Source organism: Rana temporaria, chromosome 1 (assembly GCF_905171775.1).
Source record: "Rana temporaria chromosome 1, aRanTem1.1, whole genome shotgun sequence".
Lineage (NCBI taxonomy): Eukaryota > Metazoa > Chordata > Amphibia > Anura > Ranidae > Rana > Rana temporaria.
Window position 1 is genome coordinate 24,336,765 of NC_053489.1, and position 25,101 is coordinate 24,361,865.

At 46.0% G+C, this 25,101-nt stretch overlaps 1 protein-coding gene across 4 annotated transcripts in view; it reads right to left on the bottom strand.

Annotated features, from left to right (window-relative positions):
- The window catches only part of UNC13B (unc-13 homolog B), a 580,491-nt gene that overhangs the window by 134,288 nt on the left and 421,102 nt on the right, over window positions 1-25,101 (bottom strand). For all 4 annotated transcript variants that reach the window (XM_040336017.1, XM_040336018.1, XM_040336016.1 and 1 more), the window contains 2 exons: window positions 10,984-11,153; window positions 2,022-2,137 (listed from right to left, as the gene is read on the bottom strand). In XM_040336017.1, the coding sequence (XP_040191951.1) occupies window positions 2,022-2,137; window positions 10,984-11,153 (286 nt within the window). The remainder of the gene's footprint in view (window positions 1-2,021; window positions 2,138-10,983; window positions 11,154-25,101) is intronic.

The following is a 25,101-nucleotide window of genomic DNA, read 5'->3' on the forward strand; positions in this document are numbered from 1 at the left end:
AGAGTAGAGTCCTGACTGCAGTAACACGATGACACTGGGGAGGATAAAATGGCTAATCGGGCCCAATTTGGACATTTTCATTTAGGGGTGTACTTACTTTTGTGGCAGCGTGTTGAGTTATTTTGAGGGGACAGCAAATGTACACTGTTATACAAGCTGTACACTCACTACACAACATTGTAGCAAAGTGTCATTTCTTCAGTGTTGTCCCATGAAAAGATAGAAGAAAATATTTACAAAAATGTGAGGGGTGTACTCACTTTTGTGACATACTGTGTGTGTGTTAAATGGTTCTTGCCACGCTGTCTGGTTGCAGACAGCTTGGCACCGGTCTAGGGCCAGGACTCCGTAAACATGCTCCACCCACTGTATGGTCTGTTAATATAATCAGAGTTTGGGGCGTGTCCATGACTACACTCTTCTGACTCACATGGGCCCAGATTCAGTAAGCAATTGCGCCTGCGTAACCATAGTTACGCAGCGCAATTGCTGACTTGCGCCGGCGTAACGAGTTCTCCTGATTCAGAGAACTCGTTACGCCGACTGCTGCCTAAAATCTGCGTGGCATAAGGCTCTTATGCCATGCAGATTTTAGGCTGCATTCTTGCGTTGACCGCTAGGGGGCGCTCCCATTGTGGTCAGCGTATAGTATGCAAATTCCATACTTACGCCGATTCACAATGTTGGGGCCCCTACAATGGGGGCCCCTCCTTAAAACTGCCCGGCGTAAGGGCGCGTAATTTAAATGATCCCTGTAGGGGGCGTGGATCATTTAAATTGGGCGCGTTCCCGCGCCGAACGTAGTGCACATGCTCCGTCGGGAAACTTTCCCGACGTGCATTGCGGCAAATGACGTCGCAAGGACGTCATTTGCTTCAACGTGAACGTAAATGGCGTCCAGCCCCAATTCACGATTCACTTACGCAAACGACGTTATTTTCAAACATCGCGACGCGGGAACGACGGGTATACTTAGCATTGGCTGCCCCTGCTAATAGCAGAAGCAGCCTTACGCGGAACCCGACGAACGTAAACGACGGAAACTGCGTACGTAGGGCGCGCGTACGGTTGTGAATCTGCGTTAGTATGGTTAGTCCAGGGGGCCCATGCCTGGAAGCTGTGTAAGGGGCCCCATAATTCCCGATGGCGGCCCTGGGTCTCGAATCTGGAGGACGCATACACCTATAACTATAGAGCAAGGCTGCTTTCACACTGAGGCGTGCAGCCGCGGTGACGGTATAGCCGCGCTATTTGTAGCGCGGCTATACCGTCGTATTTACCGCGATATTCGCGCGCTAGCGGTGAGGTTTTAACCCCCGCTAGCGGCCGAAAAAGGGTTAATACCGCGGTATTACCGTGCTTTCCCATTGATTTCAATGGGAAGGCGCGGTATAGGAGCGATGAACACACCGCTCCTATACCGCGGTAAAGATGCGGCTAGCAGGACTTTTGGAGCGCTCCTGCTAGCGCACCGCTTCAATGTGAAAGCCTTCGGGCTTTCGCATTGAACACTACAGGGCATGATTTTTCATGCGGTATAGCAGCGCTATTTTTAGCGCTGTACCGCATGAAAAACGCCCCAGTGTACAAGGGACCTTAGACTAAGTAATTGACATTCTAAGGCAAGAAGTTTTCCTTTAACATTCATATAAATCTTTGGTGATAATTTGTTTAACGTAACATAACATAAGGATTGGGTAAATTAAAGTGGAATGAAACCTTTTTATCCTTTGTAGCCAAGGTAAGCTGCCACTGAAGCCACTGTTTGATCCACTGTTGTCATGGTGATGCATATGTGATCAGTTATGCTACTGGATTGACAGTTCGGCTGAGAGCACAAGCAACGGACAGTTAGCATTAACGGTGTGCCATGAAATGAACAGTTTTGAGAAATGATCAAATGGATGGGTTTAGTTCCCCTTCAATAAAATCAGCAATCTGAACCCCCCCCCCCACAAGGGTTCAACCGCCCTAGATCCCGGCCACTGTGACCATTCCAAGATGTAACAAAGGCCACTTACCTCATGGAGACACGTGTACTGGACATGGTACGGGGCCACCTTCTCTTCTCCCTTTATCTCCACACTGATCTGCAAGCGGATGGCACCTGAGACGGCGGACTTGTCTGTTCTTTTCTCTAAGAAGAATAAATACAGGGAGGAATGAGATGTTAGAATTGGTTTATCTGGTAAAGCCCCCCCCCCCCACACAGAATGTTACCAGATACCATTGGGATGGAGGAAAAGCTTGAAGAGAACAAAAATCTGACAAAAACCATTGTGGGGGAGGATTTAGCAACTTTGCAAAATCCACCAGGTCTGGAAACTCTAGGGATCAAAATGACATAGGAACAAGGAAACACAGAGGAGTGACGGAAAAACAAAAAACAAAGTGATCAATTAAGTCTGTATGTATGTCCCAGTGTTTTTGTTTTATCTGGGGTACTGTCTAGATCTATGTTTGCCCCAAGCATGGTTCAATTCACTTACTGTTGACTGACTCACTACCTCTGCTGCAAGTCTATTCCAAGCATCAACTACTCTTTCTGGAAAATAATACTTTCTATGGTTAGTTTTGAACGTTCCTCCAGGTGTTTAAGGTCCTGTCCTTAATCTTGGCTTCATATTAAAAATCCACGCCTCTTGAACTTTATTCATTCACTTTATGTATTAAAAGGTTCCAATCATGTCCCCCATTTCCCTTTGTTGCCTTATGAGTTTATGTGGAATCTCCATAAATAGCTGTAAAATATTGTAATTATGAAGAGCTACCAAGGGGTGGGGAACCTTTTTTCTGGAGAGGGCCATTAGGATTTGTGTAACATCATTACCCTGCATCACTGGACCCTTTACACTACACAGCACCCTGCATCACTGGACCCTTTACACTACACAGCACCCTGCATCACTGGACCCTTTACACTACACAGCACCCTGCATCACTGGACCCCTTTACACTACACAGCACCCTGCATCACTGGACCCCTTTACATTACACAGCACCCTGCATCACTGGCCCCCTTTACATTACACAGCACCCTGCATCACTGGACCCTTTACACTACACAGCACCCTGCATCACTGGACCCCTTTACACTACACAGCACCCTGCATCACTGGACCCCTTTACACTACACAGCACCCTGCATCACTGGACCCCTTTACATTACACAGCACCCTGCATCACTGGACCCCTTTACACTACACAGCACCCTGCATCACTGGCCCCCTTTACATTACACAGCACCCTGCATCACTGGCCCCCTTTACATTACACAGCACCCTGCATCACTGGTCCCCTTTACATTACACAGCACCCTGCATCACTGGACCCCTTTACATTACACAGCACCCTGCATCACTGGACCCTTTACACTACACAGCACCCTGCATCACTGGACCCCTTTACACTACACAGCACCCTGCATCACTGGACCCCTTTACATTACACATCACCCTGCATCACTGGACCCCTTTACATTACACAGCACCCTGCATCACTGGACCCTTTACACTACACAGCACCCTGCATCACTAGACCCCTTTACATTACACAGCACCGTGCAGGACATTAATACATGAGTTACCATGATCATTGACCAGTGCAGGACATTTACCTAGGGTTGCCACCTGTACGGGATTGACCCGGACAGTACGGGGTTTGAATCATGTGTCCGGGTCTCCTTCCGCCTTCAACACGGACACATGATATAAACTGTACTGTGGCTTAGCTGGTGGAGAAACACTAGTAGTTAAAGTTGGTAGGGGAAAGTTCTTATCCTTATACAGCAGTTTGGACAATTTAATCTGAGCCCCAATGTCCTCTTCTATACAGATACACTGAGTAATGTAATTGCCGGGATCAGCAGCACAAGGATTACTCTGCAGGGACTATTTGATGGTTTTCGGGCTCAGGCGGAGTAATCCTTGTGCAGAGGTTCTCGGCAATTACATTACTCAGCCAGGGTATCTGTATAGAAGAGGAGGTGGGGAGATTAGATTGTCGGGACTCAGAACTGCTGAATAAAGATAAGAACTTTCCCCTAATGACATTGTGATTTTTTTTTTTAATATGCAGCATGGGGGGAGGGGGTAAATGTCCTGCACTGGTCATGGTAACTTATGTATTAATGTCCTGTGCACTGTGCAGGACATTTACCCCCCCCTCCCCCCGCCGCTATGCTGCATATTAAAAAAAATACGCCGTATGTCATGATGCCGTCAGCATATTTATGGCTTACTTGCTGCTGTAGAAATGGTTCCTCGTCGGTGGCGCTGGCTCGTCCTCTCTATGCTCCTCCCATCAGTGCCATCCCAGCCAGCCATGAATGGTAATCCCCGTCCGCCATGACGTCACGCCGCCAGGACCGGCGCCGCGGCCGGGCGGGGCTGTAAACCAAGGGATCAGCTGCAGTGCAATCATCCTATTGGCTGGAGGCTGGCGCTGGCTAACAGGGGCGGGCCGCAGGAGCGGAGTAAATGTATTGCTAAACACACTGACAATGAATGAATGATCGCCATGATCATTCATTCATTGTCAGTGTGTTTGCAATACATTTACTCCGCTCCATAGTGACAATCGGCGGCGCTGTTTTACAAACCCATGGGGGGCCGGATGGAATGATTTTGCGGGCCCCTGGTTCCCCACTCCTGGGCTAAGCAGACAAGACGGTGCCTAGGCTTGTGTATACAAACAATGGAGATCCAAACCTCATTGTTTTACACGTATTCACTTCAAAGTATCCCAATGCCGGGATAGGCAATGAAGGGAGGCCAACCCGTAATCAATATTTAACATCCCGGGAAAATTCGATCAAATCTCCTGCCCAGAATAGTCACAAGGATTTGCATTAAAGGGGGCTGACTTATGCAAAGTATAGGAACTGGAGATGTAGTAAGCCCCCCAATCAAGAGCAAAGCTATGCCAACCAATGAGGCATCAGCATGCAGGGATATACACTGACAAGATGGGAGGGAAATCAGAATGGAAATAAAGGGCAATTATGGAAAAGGTCTGTTTTACTTGTAACTGAATATGTTTGCAGATTAATGTTTTAAGGAATATACTCTGTATTCCTCCATGTAATTCTTGTATTTTAACCTACTATTTCCTCCTTTGGTGTAAGACTACAGATAGATGTTTGTGCATTAGATGCTTTCAACTACTTCCTAATAAATGTTATTATATTAGAACTTTCACTCTTGGTCAAAAGAACTCTCATTTAACCCACATCATAACTTTGAGATATTAAATCTTAAATATAATATATGGGCAACACTGTCTTTCCTGAAGACTGGACATATTAAGTTACTGAAGTCTCTCCTGCTAGGTCTTCCTTCTAATGGGGATCCCTAAAGATCTATATAGAGGAATCAGGACCTCCTTCCTCCTGCTGGTGATCCTCTAGTGATATAAAGATCTATATAGAGGAATCAGGACCTCCTTCCTCCTGCTGGTGACCCCTCTAGTGATATAAAGATCTATATAGAGAATCAGGACCTCCTTCCTCCTGCTGGTGACCCCTCTAGTGATATAACGATCTATATAGAGAATCAGGACCTCCTTCCTCCTGCTGGTGACCCCTCTAGTGATATAAAGATCTATATAGAGAATCAGGACCTCCTTCCTCCTGCTGGTGACACCTCTAGTGATATAAAGATCTATATAGAGGAATCAGGACCTCCTTCCTCCTGCTGGTGACCCCTCTAGTGATACAAAGATCTATATAGAGAATCAGGACCTCCTTCCTCCTGCTGGTGACACCTCTAGTGATATAAAGATCTATATAGAGAATCAGGACCTCCTTCCTCCTGCTGGTGACACCTCTAGTGATATAAAGATCTATATAGAGGAATCAGGACCTCCTTCCTCCTGCTGGTGACCCCTCTAGTGATACAAAGATCTATATAGAGAATCAGGACCTCCTTCCTCCTGCTGGTGACACCTCTAGTGATATAAAGATCTATATAGAGAATCAGGACCTCTTTCCTCCTGCTGGTGACCCCTCTAGTGATACAAAGATCTATATAGAGAATCAGGACCTCCTTCCTCCTGCTGGTGATCCCTCTAGTGATACAAAGATCTATATAGAGAATCAGGACCTCCTTCCTCCTGCTGGTGATCCCTCTAGTGATATAAAGATCTATATAGAGAATCAGGACCTCCTTCCTCCTGCTGGTGACCCCTCTAGTGATATAAAGATCTATATAGAGGAATCAGGACCTCCTTCCTCCTGCTGGTGACCCCTCTAGTGATACAAAGATCTATATAGAGGAATCAGGACCTCCTTCCTCCTGCTGGTGACCCCTCTAGTGATATAAAGATCTATATAGAGTAATCAAGACCTCCTTCCTCCTGCTGGTGATCCCTCTAGTGATGTAAAGATCTATATAGAGGAATCAGGACCTCCTTCCTCCTGCTGGTGATCCCTCTAGTGATATAAAGATCTATATGGAGGAATCAGGACCTCCTTCCTCCTGATGGTGATCCCTCTAGTGATATAAAGATCTATATAGAGTAATCAGGACCTCCTTCCTGCTGCTGGTGACCCCTCTAGTGATATAAAAGATCTATATAGAGCAATCAGGACCTCCTTCCTCCTGCTGGTGATCCCTCTAGTGATATAAAAGATCTATATAGAGGAATCAGGACCTCCTTCCTCCTGCCGGTGACCCCTCTAGTGATATAAAGATCTATATAGAGGAGTCAGGACCTCCTTCTTCCTGCTGGTGATCCCTCTAGTGATATAAAGATCTATATAGAGGAATCAGGACCTCCTTCCTCCTGCTGGTGACCCCTCTAGTGATACAAAGATCTATATAGAGGAATCAGGACCTCCTTCCTCCTGCTGGTGATCCCTCTAGTGATATAAAGATCTATATAGAGGAATCGGGACCTCTTACCTCCTGCTGGTGATCCCTCTAGTGATATAAAGAACTATAAGGAGAATTAGGACCTCCTTCCTCCTGCTGGTGATCCCTCTAGTGATATAAAGATCTATATAGAGGAATCAGGACCCCCTTCCTCCTGCTGGTGATCCTCTAGTGATACAAAGATCTATATAGAGGAATCGGGACCTCCTTCCTCCTGCTGGTGACCCCTCTAGTGATATAAAGATCTATATAGAGGAATCAGGACCTCCTTCCTCCTGCTGGTGATCCCTCTAGTGATACAAAGATCTATATAGAGGAATCGGGACCTCCTTCCTCCTGCTGGTGATCCCTCTAGTGATATAAAGATCTATATAGAGGAATCAGGACCTCCTTCCTCCTGCTGGTGATCCCTCTAGTGATCTAAAGATCTATATAGAGGAATCAGGACCTCCTTCCTCCTGCCGGTGATCCCTCTAGTGATATCAAGATCTATAGCTAGAAATCGGGATCTCCTTCGTCTTGATCGTGATCCCTCTAGTTAAAACTAAAGGTCTATATAGAGGACATACACACCTTTCCATCTCACCTGCACCATTTGAGTAGCTGAAGGAAATACTCTGTACGTCTGGGTATGGAGCATCATGTGACAGCGCTGGGCCAGTCAACGCTGTCACACAGCAAGTCTACAGCCCTGTATAAACTACCGTTCTGGCAATTCAGATTACACTGGGCTTTAGTGCGACTCCAAGGGGTCCAGGATCGAAAGATAGGTAAGTGTATGTGTCTGGGGAGGCCAGAATTAAAGTGAACTGAGGCTAGTGCAAACTATAGAATGATATGCTTTGTTTTTTTTTCCATTTCAGGGGTTTACAGCCACTTAAAAGGTCGTTCCACTGTAGAAATGACCCTACAAGGGATTGAGACGTAGGTACAGTTTGCAGAATGACCACACAGGGGTTTCATTCTTTGGCAGGAACACAGGTAAAATCCAGAACGCCCTGTAACTAGGACCTCTCTGATTGGTTTCCAGCACCGGATTTCAGAAAAATCCCAATTCCAGCATAAAGGGCGCACATCCAAAGATGAAAATTCGGCAGTAGATTCGACTTTGGCCATTCAAGGGTTTAGTCTGAAGAATAATAATATCTGCATAATTACATTACGTATCTCCTCTAGAGATGAAATAATTCATGAAGCTAAAACATCTCATTAGGAAGTTGTAGCGCTCATGCCGATCGCGCACATGCACGCGGCGTCTGACAGGAGCAGAGGATTCTGGGTGTCTGAGTGCACATGAGAACACAGGAGCACTCCCACATAAAGCTCCCTAATGAGCAGATGAAGAGTGCGGGGACGGGGAATGGTTTCTTATTATCGGATTTGCCGGTGACAGGATGACTCAAACGCACGCCGTAGCGTGGAAACTCAGCACCCACAATGACAACCAAGAATGTGCTGACAGCGGGTAATTAAAGCAGCACTCCGGGCACAGCAAATCATTCAGCAGTTATTAGGCAATATGGAAAGCAATTTGATGGCTGTGTCTTATTTTTCCTGGATGCACCTTTATGGGAGAAATTATAACCCTTTCATGCCAAGCGTACGCATATATGCATCCTCGGCTTTCGGGGGTTATACAGGGATGATGCTGTTATGCCGGAGGAGCGGGAGGGGACACCCCCCCCCTCCCGCCACCTCTCGCCGCTCTGACCGGGCCTCCCGTCCCACCGGGAGACCCGATCTTCCATCCGGCGCCTTCTGTGTCCAGGCGGAGACTGAAACTAAGCCGTAAACGGCTTTGATTCAGTCTCCGCAATAGAAAACACGGAAGCGACGTCATGACGTCACTTCCGGGTTTCTCGGCTGCCAATGGCGCCGGATTTAAAAAAGTACACAGTATTCAGAATCGCCGTTTTCGGCGATCTGAATACTTTGAAGTGCAAAGGAGGGATCGGGGGTCTAAAAGACCCCCGATTCCTCCATAAAGAGTACCTGTCACCACCTATTACGGTCACAGGCCCCTATTGGAACACCAGCCTCTCTTCGTACTCCTCAGGCAGACTCTCCACCGTACAGCCTCCTCCAACAGGACGGACAGCCCAGGACCTCCTTGGGTGGGACCCAGTTGATTACCGAGTCCCCAAGCGGCAGATCAATTGCTCCGGGCCGACGTGGTCCCAAAGCCAGGATCTCTGCGTTGCACGCGCAACCCTGGCCCAGAAGGCCATTTGCCGGGGTGGCGTGGAGTTGAAATGTGACATGTTTGGTATCTATTTACTCGGCGTAACTTTATCTTTCACATTATGCAAAAAAAAAAAAAAAATGGGCTAACTTTACTGTTTTTTTTTTTTAAAGCATGAAACAGTTTTCTTCCCCCAAAAAAACGCGTTTGAAAAATTGCTTGCGCAAATACCGAGCAAAAAGTTGCAATGACCGCCATTGTATTCTCTAGGGTCTCTACTAAAAAAAACATACTAAGGGCCAGATCCACAAAGAGCCGGCGTAACGTAAAATTTCCACAAAGCACTTACCTAGAAATTTTCGACTGTGTAACTTAAATTCCGCCGGCGCAAGGCGTTCCTCTTCAAATGGGGGCGATTCCCATTTAAATTAGGCACGCTCCCGCGCCGCCCGTACTGCGCATGCTCGTGACGTCATTTTCCCGACGTGCATAGCGCAAAATTACGTTACGTCGAGCTTTGTGGATCGCGTCGGGTCAATAAAGTTGCGTCGGGAAAAAAAACAAAGATACGGCAAAAAAAAAAAAAAATTTAAAAACAAAAATAAAAAACGCGTCGCTGGACAGAAGGGTATACTTTTACAAGGTGTAAACAGTTTACACTTTGTAAAAGCAGCCCTAATTTTACACATGCAACTTAATACTTACGGAGAAAAAACGAAGCGTAAAAGCTTTGTGGATCTCCGTAAGTGCTAATTTGCATACCCGAAGCGGCATTTTGACGCGAAATGCCCCCAGCGGCGGATGCGGTACTGCATCCTAAGATCCGGCAGTGTAAGTCCCTTACACATGTCGGATCTTCTGTCTATCTCTTGGAAACTGATTCTGTGGATCAGTTCCAAAGATAGAAACAGGGATACGACGGCGTATCAGTAGATACGCCGGCGTATCCCTTTTGAGGATCTGGCCCTTAGTGTTTGGGGATTCTATGTAATTTTCTAGCAAAAAAATTATGGGCCCGGATTCAGAAACAATTTACGTTGGCGTATCTATTGATACGCCACGTAAATTCTAGCATTCTAAATTCTGTATTCAGAAAGCAAGATACGACTGACGTAAGTCTCTTACACCGTCGTATCTTAGTTGCATATTTACGCTGGCCGCTAGGTGGCGCTTCCGGAGATTTACGCGTAGAATATGCAAATTAGGTAGATACGCCGATTCAGAAACGTATGTCTGCTGGCGCATTTTTTACGCCGTTTACGTAAGGCTTTTTCCGGCTTAAGTTACCCCTGCTATATGAGGCGTAGCCAATGTTAAGTATGGACGTCGGGCCAGCGTCTAATTTAGTGTAGTTTATGTCGTTTGCGTAAGTCGTTCTTGATTAGGGCTTAACGTAAGTTACGTTCACGTCGAAACCAATGAGGCTTTGCGGCGTAATTTGGAGCATGCGCACTGGGATACGTCCACGGACGGCGCATGCGCCGTTCGTAAAAAACGTAATTTACGCGGGGTCACACGGAATTACCATAAAACACGCCCACATCTTCCTATTTTGAATTAGGCGGGCTTACGCCGGCCCTCATACGCTACGCCGCCGTAACTTAGGGCGCAGGTTCTTTCTGAATACAGAACCTGCCTCACTAGGTTACGGCGGCGTAGCGTATCTGAGATACGCTACGCCCGCACAAAGTAACGCCGGGCTTTCCGAATCCGGGCCTTGATTTTTACATGTAGGAGAGAAATGTCAGAATTGGCCTGGGCTTCAAGTGGTTAAACTACTATAAAATGAACCTAAAAATTCACCAAGTGAGACAACCTTCTTTTTGGATATCGGGCGCGCCTCTACAATCACCTGAGCAGGAGAGAGAAGGATACAGGGATCCATGGTGCCCCAGGCAGAGGTATATCAGCATGTACTATGGAGCTCACCTAGATTATACCAAACATCCATCTCCCCGCTCAGCGTCCGCACTTCAATAATCGTCTGCCCAAGGAAGTCGTCCGATTCTCTCTTCAGCCTCTGCTTCACCCGTGACTTAATATCGTCATCCTCGTCCCACACCCGAACCTTGATCCGATCAGAAGAGTTATGGCACTCGCTGAAAGGGAGAGAAAAAAAATATGTAACTTGCAAGTTATGTGCAAGACGCAGCTAAGATTAACGATGTGCCTGCTGGGGTATGGACTTCATACAGAGGGGCATGTGCATGCATTTGCTTGAAGTTAATTCATAGATAATGTATCTTTACGGTTACTGCAGGAGGCACTTATTACCCCGTGATAGCCCAATATGTTCATAATACAGATAAATCATCTCTAAACTGACCCAGGGAAACAATCTCAGGTTGTAGGCGATTACACTGCACAAGTCTCCTGATACAGCAATGGAGCGTAAAGAGTAATGTGTCTGAAGAAGCTCCTGCTCCTGGAAGACGTCATGTATGACGAAACACGTCGGGTGGAGCCACGCGTGAATGGCATCACGCCCCAGAAGTGCGGGTGATTCGTATTTGTTTGCCGGCAAACATTATTTTACCCATTTGAAACACATGATGTGTGAGTACCCATCTTTGGTTTTAGAATAAAGAAGCTTTTTTAAACAGTAACACACAATTGGAGCCTCTTATTCTTTATGTGCTCCGGGACACCCGGCTGACTGAGATCCTATGATGAGAGTTCGATGAAAGCTGGATATCGTGGATGGACGTTCGTGACTGTCAGTGAGCGCCAAAGATGAGGCAGATCATCTGACCCCACAGAAGGCCCACCTCTTCTGGTAAAAGACCTCACTGAGATTATTACATGGAAACTCTCATCTTCTTGGTGGTGGAGGAACTTTTTGGATCATCCTATCTTGCTGAAATCATTTCATCTTGCTGGAATTTCTTGTTACACTTTGAGAACTTTTTAATGTTTTTTTAACCACTTCCCATCCGCTCATAGCCGAATAGACGGCCTCCCTTTGCACACTCCCTGCGCGCCTCCTGCACAGTGGTCACCGATACGGGGGTGATCACAGATCCGAGTAAGGGGCCGGTCCCGGGCCGCTTACCACGTGATTAGCTGTCAGCCAATGACAACTGATCACGTGTTGTAAACAAAGCTTGGTAATCGTTTTTTTTTTCTCCTCACGCTGACAGCCCGTCACTGGTTCAAAAAAGGGTAGGGAAGGGAAATAACAATAAGGCACTCACGTTGGCCCACATCCGAAATATTGGTTCAAAAAGAAAAGAGTTGTACTACACTGGGTAGCGACATGGCGGACTTTAAAGGGCAATCACAGGGACGTTTATCGTTATAAAAATAAAGTTTAATTACAAAATAGTACATATACAAATAAATTTCATATAAAAAATGTTATCAAAAGAGAGAACATATATACATATTTGAGCAATAGAACGTCTCGCCGACGCGTTTCGCCTTACGGCTTCTTCTGGACGAGTTGTATGGTTTTATAACACGGAAGTATTGCTACTTGTATGTGTCAATTAAGTTGGTGGTCATCCGCATCCATCAAAGATCATTTGGTTAGTACCAAAAATAAGCACGTGAGCCGGGTAACAAGGAAGACACGATTTCCTGATGGTATGGGGAGCCACAATAGTAGTAGGTTCTCGAAAATAGTATAAAAAGGCAACAACCGGGACCAGCAAGGCAGAAGACAGGTGAGAAAGACCTGGAGGGAAAATAGATTCCGTCGCTAGGTGACTACACTGCACTGTCCACAGTAAAGGGCAGATCAAAGGCTTTAGAACCTTGCCGCCTAAGGAGTGGTATGTGTCCCGGGGAGGTAGCAGCCTGTGCTCTACGCGTCGGCGAGACGTTCTATTGCTCAAATATGTATCTATGTTCTCTCTTTTGATAACATTTTTTATATGAAATTTATTTGTATATGTACTATTTTGTAATTAAACTTTATTTTTATAACGATAAACGTCCCTGTGATTGCCCTTTAAAGTCCGCCATGTCGCTACCCAGTGTAGTACAGCCCGTCACTGGTGTCAGAGGGAGGAGTAGTGCCCCGTCACTGGTGTCAGAGGGAGGAGTAGTGCCCCGTCACTGGTGTCAGAGGGAGGAGTAGTGCCCCGTCACTGGTGTCAGAGGGAGGAGTAGTGCCCCGTCACTGGTGTCAGAGGGAGGAGTAGTGCCCCGTCACTGGTGTCAGAGGGAGGAGTAGTGCCCCGTCACTGGTGTCAGAGGGAGGGGTGGTGTCCCGTCAATGGTGTCAGCGGGAGGAATAGTGCCCCGTCACTGGTGTCAGCAGAAGGAATAGTGCCCCGTCACTGATGTCAGAGGGAGGAGTAGTGCCCCGTCACTGGTGTCAGAGGGAGGGGTAGTGCCCCGTCACTGGTGTCAGAGGGAGGGGTAGTGCCCCGTCACTGGTGTCAGAGGGAGGAGTAGTGCCCCGTCACTGGTGTCAGAGGGAGGAGTAGTGCCCCGTCACTGGTGTCAGAGGGAGGAGTAGTGCCCCGTCACTGGTGTCAGAGGGAGGGGTGGTGTCCCGTCAATGGTGTCAGCGGGAGGAATAGTGCCCCGTCACTGGTGTCAGCAGAAGGAATAGTGCCCCGTCACTGATGTCAGAGGGAGGAGTAGTGCCCCGTCACTGGTGTCAGAGGGAGGGGTAGTGCCCCGTCACTGGTGTCAGAGGGAGGGGTAGTGCCCCGTCACTGGTGTCAGAGGGAGGGGTAGTGCCCCGTCACTGGTGTCAGAGGGAGGGGTAGTGCCCCATCACTGGTGTCAGAGGGAGGGGTAGTGCCCCGTCACTGGTGTCAGAGGGAGGGGTAGTGCCCCGTCACTGGTGTCAGAGGGAGTAATAGAGCCCCATCAATGGTGTTAGCAGGAGTAATAGAGCCCCATCAATGGTGTCAGCGGGAGGAATGGTGCCCCATACAGGCATACCCCACTTTTAAGTACACATTGGGGTTTATTTACTAAAGATGGAAAGTGCAAAATCAGGCTCACTTCTGAATAGAAACCAATGAACTTCCGGGTTTTATTACCGGGCTTAATTGAACAACCTGGGGTTAGAGTCTCATTGGTTTCTATGCAGAAGTGAGCCTGATTTTGCGCTTTCCAGCTTTAGTAAATAAACCTCAATGTGTACTTAAAAGTGGGATATGCCTGTAATTGGTGTCAGCGGGAGGAATGGTGCCCCATAATTGGTGTCAGCGGGAGGAATGGTTAACGAGGTCTTGTAGAAGCATGCCGACACCCGACCACAGCGCCCCCAGCAGACCCACGAGCTTCCATCATCAGCATGCAATCACTTTGGATACTAACAGCTTGCGATTCTGACAGCGACGGGCGATCAGACGGAGGGAGGATTTCACTTCTAAGCCGGTGGAATCACGCAGACACAGAAATAAAATATGCTAATGAAATTCCCAAATGATAAACAAACCACCACAACTTCTTACGCAAGCCGTTCTTTCAACTCGTGTTTAGAGAACTGTCAGATTTTACAAGATTACAGAATTAAAAAAATTGAAAAAAGACCAGAAAACATTCAGTGCGTTGGAGTAGAGTCAATCAAGATCATCAGGAAACTCACACCTTCTGCATAGTAATCATTTCCAGGCACTTCTCAGCGCTGTCAGGTCTTAGGATCCAAAAGAGATATGAGGGACCTGCACCACAGGGGTTATGCTCTAATACAGAACAAGAGGTACAAGGGTCCTGTGCTGCAGAGCTTGCACTCTACTAGAGAACAAGAGGTATGAAAGTTCTACACCATAAGGTTTACCCTCTAATAGAGAACAGGAGGTAAAAGGATCCTATACTGCAGAGCTTACACTCAACTAGAAAACAAGAGGTATGAAAGTTCTACACCATAAAGGTTTAACCTGTAATAAAGAGCAGGAGATGTAGGGGTCCTGTACTGCAGAGCTTACACTCTACTAGAAAACAAGAGGTATGAAAGTTCTACACCATAACGTTTACTCTCTAAGACAGGGGTCTCCAAACAGCGGCCCTGGGGCCAGATGTGGCCCTTTGCTTGCCTTAATGCGGCCCTTGTGGCACTATTCAATCCAATTTAAATGGGGCATGATTCTTGTTGCTGACACCAACAACACCATCAATTCCTCCAATGCACACCATCAATTCTTTCCATTAACACCAACAATGGGGCACTAGTCCTCCCACTGTCACCAAAGATATGGTATTTACTCCCACTGGACATTTTTTACTCCCAATGGCCCTAGTCTGGAACCCCCTGAATTCTGAAGGACTGTAAACTGGCCCTTTGTTTAGAAAGTTTGGAGACCCCTGCTCTAAGAGAACAGGAGGTATAAGGGTCCTGTACTGCAAAGCTTACACTCTACTGGAGAACAAGAGGTATGAAAGTTCTACAACATAAAGTTAACCCTCTAAGAGAACAGGAGGTGTAAGGGTCCTGTACTGCAAAGCTTACACTCTACTAGAGAACAAGATGTATGGACAGTGGCGGTGCGAACATAGTGGGCGCTATCCCCTCTCTCCTGCACCCGTCACTCAACAATAGGTAGATTTATGAATTGCATGAATCTATCTATTGTCGCCACTGCCGCCCACTATTCAGGTTCTCCGGCCCCCTGTTGCGTGCATCAGGAAGGTCAGAGTATGTATGTCAGGTAGGTCAGTGTGCATCAGGTAGGTCAGTGTATGCATGTCAGGTAGGTCAGTGTGTCAGGCAGGTGAGTTTAGTGCTCAGCATTGAGCCAGGCAGCAACCAGCAAGTGAGCTTTCCCCTACCACACAACCCCAACGCCCAGCCCAAAATCCCCAGCGCCACTACCACGCCCACCATGCCGGCCTTGGACTTCGGGGCTGAAGCCCCTGGTCTTTTTGCCACCTAGCAACGCCCCTGGTGTGATTGGCTCACCCATTTTAACAAAAGTCTGCATGAAGGTAGAAGACAAATTGTAGGCATCCTCTGCAATGGGAATCCCTAGGGGTAAATTACTTTTAAAGGGACACAGGCACTGCAACATTCCTCATTAGAACGCTGAAAATGCATCAGCTGATTATACTGGAATCAGGAACTCAGGAATCAGCCTTCCAAGACATACAGCTTTTTCTAGAAATAGAAAACGTATGCAACAGAGACCTCTGTTTTTATTACAACAGAGGAATGAATTCGGCTCCCTTTGTTGGCTGGCTGGGAGGAACGGCGGGGGATTTTCTATCGCGCTGTGAGTCATCCTGCCTACATTCCTCGCTAGGTACAAAGTGATGGATCTGCTTGTCAAAGTCTTTTTTACCAGGCTGGTGTGGGTCCTCGCTGTCAGATCGGTATCCCCTTCCCGCGGTAACTTCGCGCCGTGTTGCCGAGCAACAGAAATAAAACTATGAGAGTGAAGGAGTCAGGTGCGATACTCTGGAGAGACCGTGCCATTTACATCTCCCATTAATCACCTTCAAATCGCCAAAAGTGACACATTCAACGAGCCGTTCATTAAAGACGGGAAGGAGCACAACCTCTTGTTTTGTTCCCAGATTTAGGAGCACACCTGTCAGGGTGACGCCATCGTTCGGAAAAAGGACACTCCAAAAGATTTTGACATTAACGTTCTCATGCTCTGAAGGATTTCAAATATCAAGTGGATGAGGAAAGTGCAATTTGGGCACTGGAAGAGGAAAAGAGCAGATAAGTGGAGACATCTTTTTCTGGAGGACTTAAAGATCTGAAAACATTATTTGAATAAAAGACATTTACTAGGCAACCAAAATTCCGATCATCATGGCATAGAATTGGAAGAATTGATCCCGGCAAAGGCAAATCTTCTTCTGGGGATTAGTTTGGGGGTTGGGTTGCTCCTTCTGGTATCGGGGATTAGTTTGGGGGTTGGGTTGCTCCTTCTGGTATCGGGGATTAGTTTGGGGTTTGGGTTGCTCCTTCTGGTATCAGGGATTCGTTTGAGGGTTGGGTTGCCCCTTCTGGTATCGGGGATTAGTTTGGGGATTGGGTCGCTCCTTCTGGTATCAGGGATTAGTTTGAGGGTTGGGTTGCTCCTTCTGGTATCAGGGATTAGTTTGGGGGTTGGGTTGCTCCTTCTGGTATCAGGGATTAGTTTGAGGGTTGGGTTGCTCCTTCTGGTATCAGGGATTAGTTTGAGGGTTGGGTTGCTCCTTCTGGTATCAGGGATTAGTTTGGGGGTTGGGTTGCTCCTTCTGGTATCGGGGATTAGTTTGGGGGTTGGGTTGCTCCTTCTAGTATCGGGGATTAGTTTGTGGGGTTGGGTTGCTCCTTCTAGTATCGGGGATTAGTTTGGGGGTTGGGTTGCTCCTTCTGGTATCAGGGATTAGTTTGGGGGTTGGGTTGCTCCTTCTGGTATCAGGGATTAGTTTGGGGGTTGGGTTGCTCCTTCTGGTATCGGGGATTAGTTTGGGGGTTGGGTTGCTCCTTCTGGTATTGGGGATTAGTTTGGGGGTTGGGTTACTCCTTCTGGTATCAGGGATTAGTTTGGGGGTTGGGTTACTCCTTCTGGTATCAGGGATTAGTTTGGGGGTTGGGTTGCTCCTTCTGGTATCAGGGATTAGTTTGGGGGTTGGGTTGCTCCTTCTGGTATCAGGGATTAGTTTGGGGGTTGGGTTGCTCCTTCTGGTATCGGGGATTAGTTTGGGGGTTGGGTTGCCCTTTCTGGTATCAGGGATTAGTTTGGGGGTTGGGTTGCTCCTTCTGGTATCGGGGATTAGTTTGGGGGTTGGGTTGCTCCTTCTGGTATCTGGGATTAGTTTGAGGGTTGGGTAAGTGAGAAGGTCATGATTTAAGACGGTGGAGGGTTTGAAGCTTCCTGTCTACATGCACTCCAGTGTCGGATGCACATTATTGCTTTTGTTCAGCCTACTAATGGTGACAAAGGTGGTGCATGCTTGTGTAATGGGTTTCAGCACGGCTCTTGTAATTCCCACTATGTGACAACCTGGGGATGTAGTCCCAAGGGAGGGGGCGAGCACGCTGACTAACCACCAGCCAGATGATGGTGGAAAGCTTACTGAGGAGGAACAGGAAGTGAGAAATTCAGACAAAGAAAAAAAACATTTAGAAGGGAAATGGAAGGAAAAGGGTAAGTGAACCAACAATCCACTAGTCTAAAGGAACCTATTTAGAAAATAAAAAACAAACCTTTACAACCTTTTTAATTTATGATTTCTCATCTAGGGTTCCTTCAAAAGTTGCTAAGGGTTTATTGGTCAATGGGCAGTTTTTTGCCTCTGATACCACCGACACCAATTATCTTTTAAGCTAACTGCAAGGGGATTCTTCCCATTCACTGACCAGCAATGGAAGGACCATTCTTCCCACTGACCAATTTAAGGGACGTTTTTTTTGGCCACCAAGGTCAGTGCCATTCTTCCCACCAATATAAGGATCAGTCTTCTCTATGACCAACAATATAAGGGACATTCTTCCCAATGACCACCAATATAAGGAGCATTCTACTCATTGACCATTAATAAATGGAACATTATTCTCACTGATCACCAATGTAAGGAGCATTCTTCCCACTGATCACCAATGTAAGGGACATTCTTCTCACTGATCACCAATGTAAGGGACATTCTTCCCACTGACCACCAATGTAAGGGACATTCTTCTCACTGATCACCAATGTAAGGAACATCCTTCCCACTGACCACCAATGTAAGGGACATTCTTCCCACTGATCACCAATGTAAGGGACATTCTTCCCACTGATCACCAATGTAAGGGACATTCTTCCCACTGATCACCAATGTAAGGAGCATTCTTCTCACTGATCACCAATGTAAGGGACATTCTTCTCACTGATCACCAATGTAAGGAGCATTCTTGTCACTGATCACCAATATAAGGGACATTCTTCCCACTGATCACCAATGTAAGGGACATTCTTCCCACTGATCACCAATGTAAGGAGCATTCTTCTCATTGATCACCAATGTAAGGAACATTCTTCCCACTGATCACCAATGTAAGGGACATTCTTCTCACTGATCACCAATGTAAGGAGCATTCTTCTCACTGATCACCAATGTAAGGAACATTCTTCTCACTGATCACCAATGTAAGGGACATTCTTCTCACTGATCACCAATGTAAGGGACATTCTTCCCACTGATCACCAATGTAAGGAGCATTCTTCCCACTGATCACCAATGTAAGGAGCATTCTTCCCACTGATCACCAATGTAAGGGACATTCTTTCTACTGATCACCAATGTAAGGAACATTCTTCTCACTGATCCCCAATGTAAGGAACATTCTTCCCACTGATCACCAATGTAAGAAAAATTCTTCCCACTGATCACCAATGTAAGGGACATTCTTCCCACTGATCACCAATGTAAGGAACATTCTTCCCACTGACCACCAATGTAAGGAACATTCTTCCCACTGATCACCAATGTAAGGGACATTCTTCCCACTGATCACCAATGTAAGGGACATTCTTCCCACTGATCACCAATGTAAGGGACATTCTTCCCACTGATCACCAATATAAGGAACATTCTTCTCACTGATCACCAATGTAAGGATCATTCTTCTCACTGATCACCAATGTAAGGAATATTCTTCTCACTGATCACCAATGTAAGGGACATTCTTCCCACTGATCACCAATGTAAGGGACATTCTTCCCACTGATCACCAATGTAAGGGACATTCTTCTCACTGATCACCAATGTAAGGAACATTCTTCCCACTGATCACCAATGTAAGGAACATTCTTCCCACTGATCACCAATGTAAGGGACATTCTTCTCACTGATCACCAATGTAAGGATCATTCTTCTCACTGATCACCAATGTAAGGAATATTCTTCTCACTGATCACCAATGTAAGGGACATTCTTCCCACTGATCACCAATGTAAGGGACATTCTTCTCACTGATCACCAATGTAAGGATCATTCTTCTCACTGATCACCAATGTAAGGAATATTCTTCTCACTGATCACCAATGTAAGGGACATTCTTCCCACTGATCACCAATGTAAGGGACATTCTTCTCACTGATCACCAATGTAAGGAATATTCTTCTCACTGATCACCAATGTAAGGGACATTCTTCCCACTGATCACCAATGTAAGGGACATTCTTCCCACTGATCACCAATGTAAGGAACATTCTTCCCACTGATCACCAATGTAAGGGACATTCTTCTCACTGATCACCAATGTAAGGAGCATTCTTCTCACTGATCACCAATGTAAGGAACATTCTTCTCACTGATCACCAATGTAAGGGACATTCTTCTCACTGATCACCAATGTAAGGGACATTCTTCCCACTGATCACCAATGTAAGGAGCATTCTTCCCACTGATCACCAATGTAAGGAGCATTCTTCCCACTGATCACCAATGTAAGGGACATTCTTTCTACTGATCACCAATGTAAGGAACATTCTTCTCACTGATCCCCAATGTAAGGAACATTCTTCCCACTGATCACCAATGTAAGAAAAATTCTTCCCACTGATCACCAATGTAAGGGACATTCTTCCCACTGATCACCAATGTAAGGAACATTCTTCCCACTGACCACCAATGTAAGGAACATTCTTCCCACTGATCACCAATGTAAGGGACATTCTTCCCACTGATCACCAATGTAAGGGACATTCTTCCCACTGATCACCAATGTAAGGAGCATTCTTCTCATTGATCACCAATGTAAGGAACATTCTTCCCACTGATCACCAATGTAAGGGACATTCTTCTCACTGATCACCAATGTAAGGAGCATTCTTCCCACTGATCACCAATGTAAGGAACATTCTTCCCACTGATCACCAATGTAAGGGACATTCTTCTCACTGATCACCAATGTAAGGGACATTCTTCTCACTGATCACCAATGTAAGGAATATTCTTCTCACTGATCACCAATGTAAGGGACATTCTTCCCACTGATCACCAATGTAAGGGACATTCTTCCCACTGATCACCAATGTAAGGAACATTCTTCCCACTGATCACCAATGTAAGGAACATTCTTCCCACTGATCACCAATGTAAGGAACATTCTTCCCACTGATCACCAATGTAAGGGACATTCTTCTCACTGATCACCAATGTAAGGGACATTCTTCCCACTGACCACCAATGTAAGGGACATTCTTCTCACTGATCACCAATGTAAGGAACATCCTTCCCACTGACCACCAATGTAAGGGACATTCTTCCCACTGATCACCAATGTAAGGGACATTCTTCCCACTGATCACCAATGTAAGGAACATTCTTCCCACTGATCACCAATGTAAGGAGCATTCTTCTCATTGATCACCAATGTAAGGAACATTCTTCCCACTGATCACCAATGTAAGGGACATTCTTCTCACTGATCACCAATGTAAGGAGCATTCTTCTCACTGATCACCAATGTAAGGAACATTCTTCTCACTGATCACCAATGTAAGGGACATTCTTCTCACTGATCACCAATGTAAGGGACATTCTTCCCACTGATCACCAATGTAAGGAGCATTCTTCCCACTGATCACCAATGTAAGGAGCATTCTTCCCACTGATCACCAATGTAAGGGACATTCTTTCTACTGATCACCAATGTAAGGAACATTCTTCTCACTGATCCCCAATGTAAGGAACATTCTTCCCACTGATCACCAATGTAAGAAAAATTCTTCCCACTGATCACCAATGTAAGGGACATTCTTCCCACTGATCACCAATGTAAGGAACATTCTTCCCACTGACCACCAATGTAAGGAACATTCTTCCCACTGATCACCAATGTAAGGGACATTCTTCTCACTGATCACCAATGTAAGGAACATTCTTCCCACTGATCACCAATGTAAGGGACATTCTTCTCACTGATCACCAATGTAAGGGGCATTCTTCTCACTGATCACCAATGTAAGGAACATTCTTCTCACTGATCACCAATGTAAGGGACATTCTTCTCACTGATCACCAATGTAAGGATCATTCTTCTCACTGATCACCAATGTAAGGAACATTCTTCCCATGGAGCACCAAGGTAAGGGGCATTAGTTTCCAATAAATACCAATGCATTTGATTTTTATTATTTTTTAGCAATTATTATTACAATTACTACTGAAAATAATCTAGTAATATACATAAACCCTGAGTGTCAAAAACGCAAACGCGTTTTCATTGTTTCTATGGATACAACTTACTGTTTACCCCAACGTACCATGAGCTGTATAATAACTATTAGCGGGGGTTCTCTACCTCCTGTCCTAATCTTGGACAATAAAACATCTGCCTTGACACATTCCAGCGACGACGGGATGAAGGTGTTGGGGCTCCCTGGGTGGATAGAAATGCTGAGGTGTACTCATGACACTCAAAGCTGAAGTCATGACTTAAATAAACTACAAAAAAAAAATCTTCAACATTACAGAAGAAGTCCAGTTGAATGTGACCAACTACAGTGCCTTGAAAAAGTATTCATACCCCTTGAATTTTTCCCCATTTTGTCATGTTACAACCAAACAGAAAAATGTATTTTATTGGGATTTTATGTGATAGACCAACACAAAGTGGCACATCATTGTGAGGTGGAAGGAAAATTATAAATGGTTTTCATTTTTTTTTACAAATACATCTGTGAAAGTGTGGGGGGTACATTTGTATGGCGCCCCCCGGAGTCAATACTTTGTAGAACCTCTTTTCCACTACAATTACAGCTGCAAGTCTTTTTGGGGGCGTCTCTACCAGCTTTGCACATCTAGAGAGGGACATTTCTGCCCATTCTTCTTCTTTGTAAAATATCTCAAGCTCTGTCAGATTGGATGGAGAGCATCTGTGATCAGCAATTTTCAAGTCTTGCCACAGATTCTCAATGGGATTTAGGTCTGGACTGTGACTGGGCCAGTCTAACACATGAACATGCTTTGATCTAAACCATTCCATTGTAGCTCTGCCTGTATGTTTACGTCATTGTCCTGCTGGAATGTGAACCTCCGCCCAGTCTCAAGTCTTTTCCAGACTCTAACAGGTTTTCTTCTAAGATTGTCCTGTATTTGGCTCCATCCATCTTCCCATCAACTCTGACCAGCTTCCCTGTCCCTGCTGAAGAAAAGCATCCCCACCACATGATGCTGCCACCACCATGTTTCACGGTGGGGATGGTGTGTTCAGGGTGATGTGCAGTGTTAGTTTTCCGCCAAAAACATAGCGTTTTGCTTTTAGGCCAAAAAGTTCAATTTTGGTCATATCTGATCAGACAATCTTCTTCCACATGTTTGCGGTGTCCCCCACATGGCTTCTCACAAACTGCAAACGGGACTTCTTATGTCTTTCTTCTTGCCACTCTTCCATAAAGGGCAGATTTGTGGAGAGCACGACTAAAGCCTCGTTAGGTTAACCAGAGGCAACGCTCTGAAGGACCGTTGTCCTAGGTTAACCGATGAAGCTGACTGATGGTCCGTCACGCCTACACACCATAGGTTAAATAACCGATTGTGTCAGAACCTGGTGACGTAAAACACAACGACGTGCTGAGAAAAACTAAGTTCAATGCTTCCAAGCATGTGTCGACTTGATTCTGAGCATGCGTGGATTTTTAACCGATGGTTGTGCGTACTAACGATCGGTTTTGACCTATCGGTTAGCAATTCATCGGTTAAATTTTAAAGCAAGCTGGCTTTTTTTTAACCGAAGTTTAAATAACCTATGGGGCCCACACACGATCGGTTTTGACCGATGAAAACGGTCCTTCAGACCGCTGTCCTCTGGTTAACACATCGTGTGCACGAGGCCTAATAGTTGTCCTGTGGACAGATTTTCCCACCTGAGCTGCGGATCTCTGCAGCTCCTCCAGAGTTAACATGGGCCTCTTGGCTGCTTCTCTGATGAATGTTCTCCTTGCCCGGCCCGGTCAGTTTAGGTGGACGGCCATGTCTTGGAAGGTTTGCAGTTGTGCCATACTCTTACCATTTTCGGATGATGGATTGAAAAGAGCTCCGTGAGATGTTCTAAGCTTGTGATATTTTTTTATAACCTGACCCTGCTTTATACTTAACAACTTTATCCCTGACCTGTCTGGTGTGTTCCTTGGCCTTCATGATATTGTTTGCTCACAAAGGTTCTCTAACAAACCTCTGAGGACTTTAAAGAACAGCTGTATTTATACTGAGATTAAATTACACACAGGTGGACTCTATTTACTAATTAGGTGACTGCTGAAGGCAATTGGTTCCACTAGATTTTAGTTAGGGGTATCAGAGAATACAAATGGCCCCCCCCCCACACTTTTCAGTCATTTAAACATTTTTTTTTGCAAAATGGCCATTAAAAGGTGGATTGACCCTTTAACTGTCTGAGTAAACTTCACATCCAAAATGACTTTTCAGTAAACTTCCATCGTGGACAAGTGAAGTCCATATTACTCGACAAAGATGAGCATTTTGTTAATCAGCAGAAGATCATTAAGATGCGTCTGGGGAGAACATCAGACTCCAGCAAAGTGTGATCAATATCTCTCCCTGTGAGCATTGTATGGAGACCGGCTGTGTGATGAAAGGTTAATGGAGTTATGGCGGGGACATGTCAGATAACACATCGCCTCTCCCAGCATGACGCTATGTGCGTCCATATACAGCGCTCTGCTTGACATTAACGCAGCCGCATCGCAGCAGCCGACACGAGACTCTGAACTGGCAGGATAAGCTCATTCTCACCCACGATGAGGTGATAATAGAGGATAAGGCAGGAGGCCAGAGACAATCAGGACATCGTGACCTACTTATCAAACTACTTTGATGGGAACGCTATGGAGGACACTAAAAGGTGAAGTAGCGGGACCGAGCATTGCAAGTCAATGTGGGAAAAAAAATTATAAAATCGTTCATTTATAACTTAAAACACTGGCAGAGTTCAAAAGTCATCGGTGCGGAAAAATGTTCGCGAAACCCGGCAGTGCCAATAATGAAGGTTGAATCCAGATGTCTTTAGGGCAGGGGTCTCAAACTGGTGGCCCTGGTGGCGATCGCCTACAGGGAGGGGCCGCCAAAAGGCGATATGACGTATCGCCTTAGCGGCCTCTCGGCGGAAGGAGGAAGTGGGACAGGAAGTCCCACTCCTAC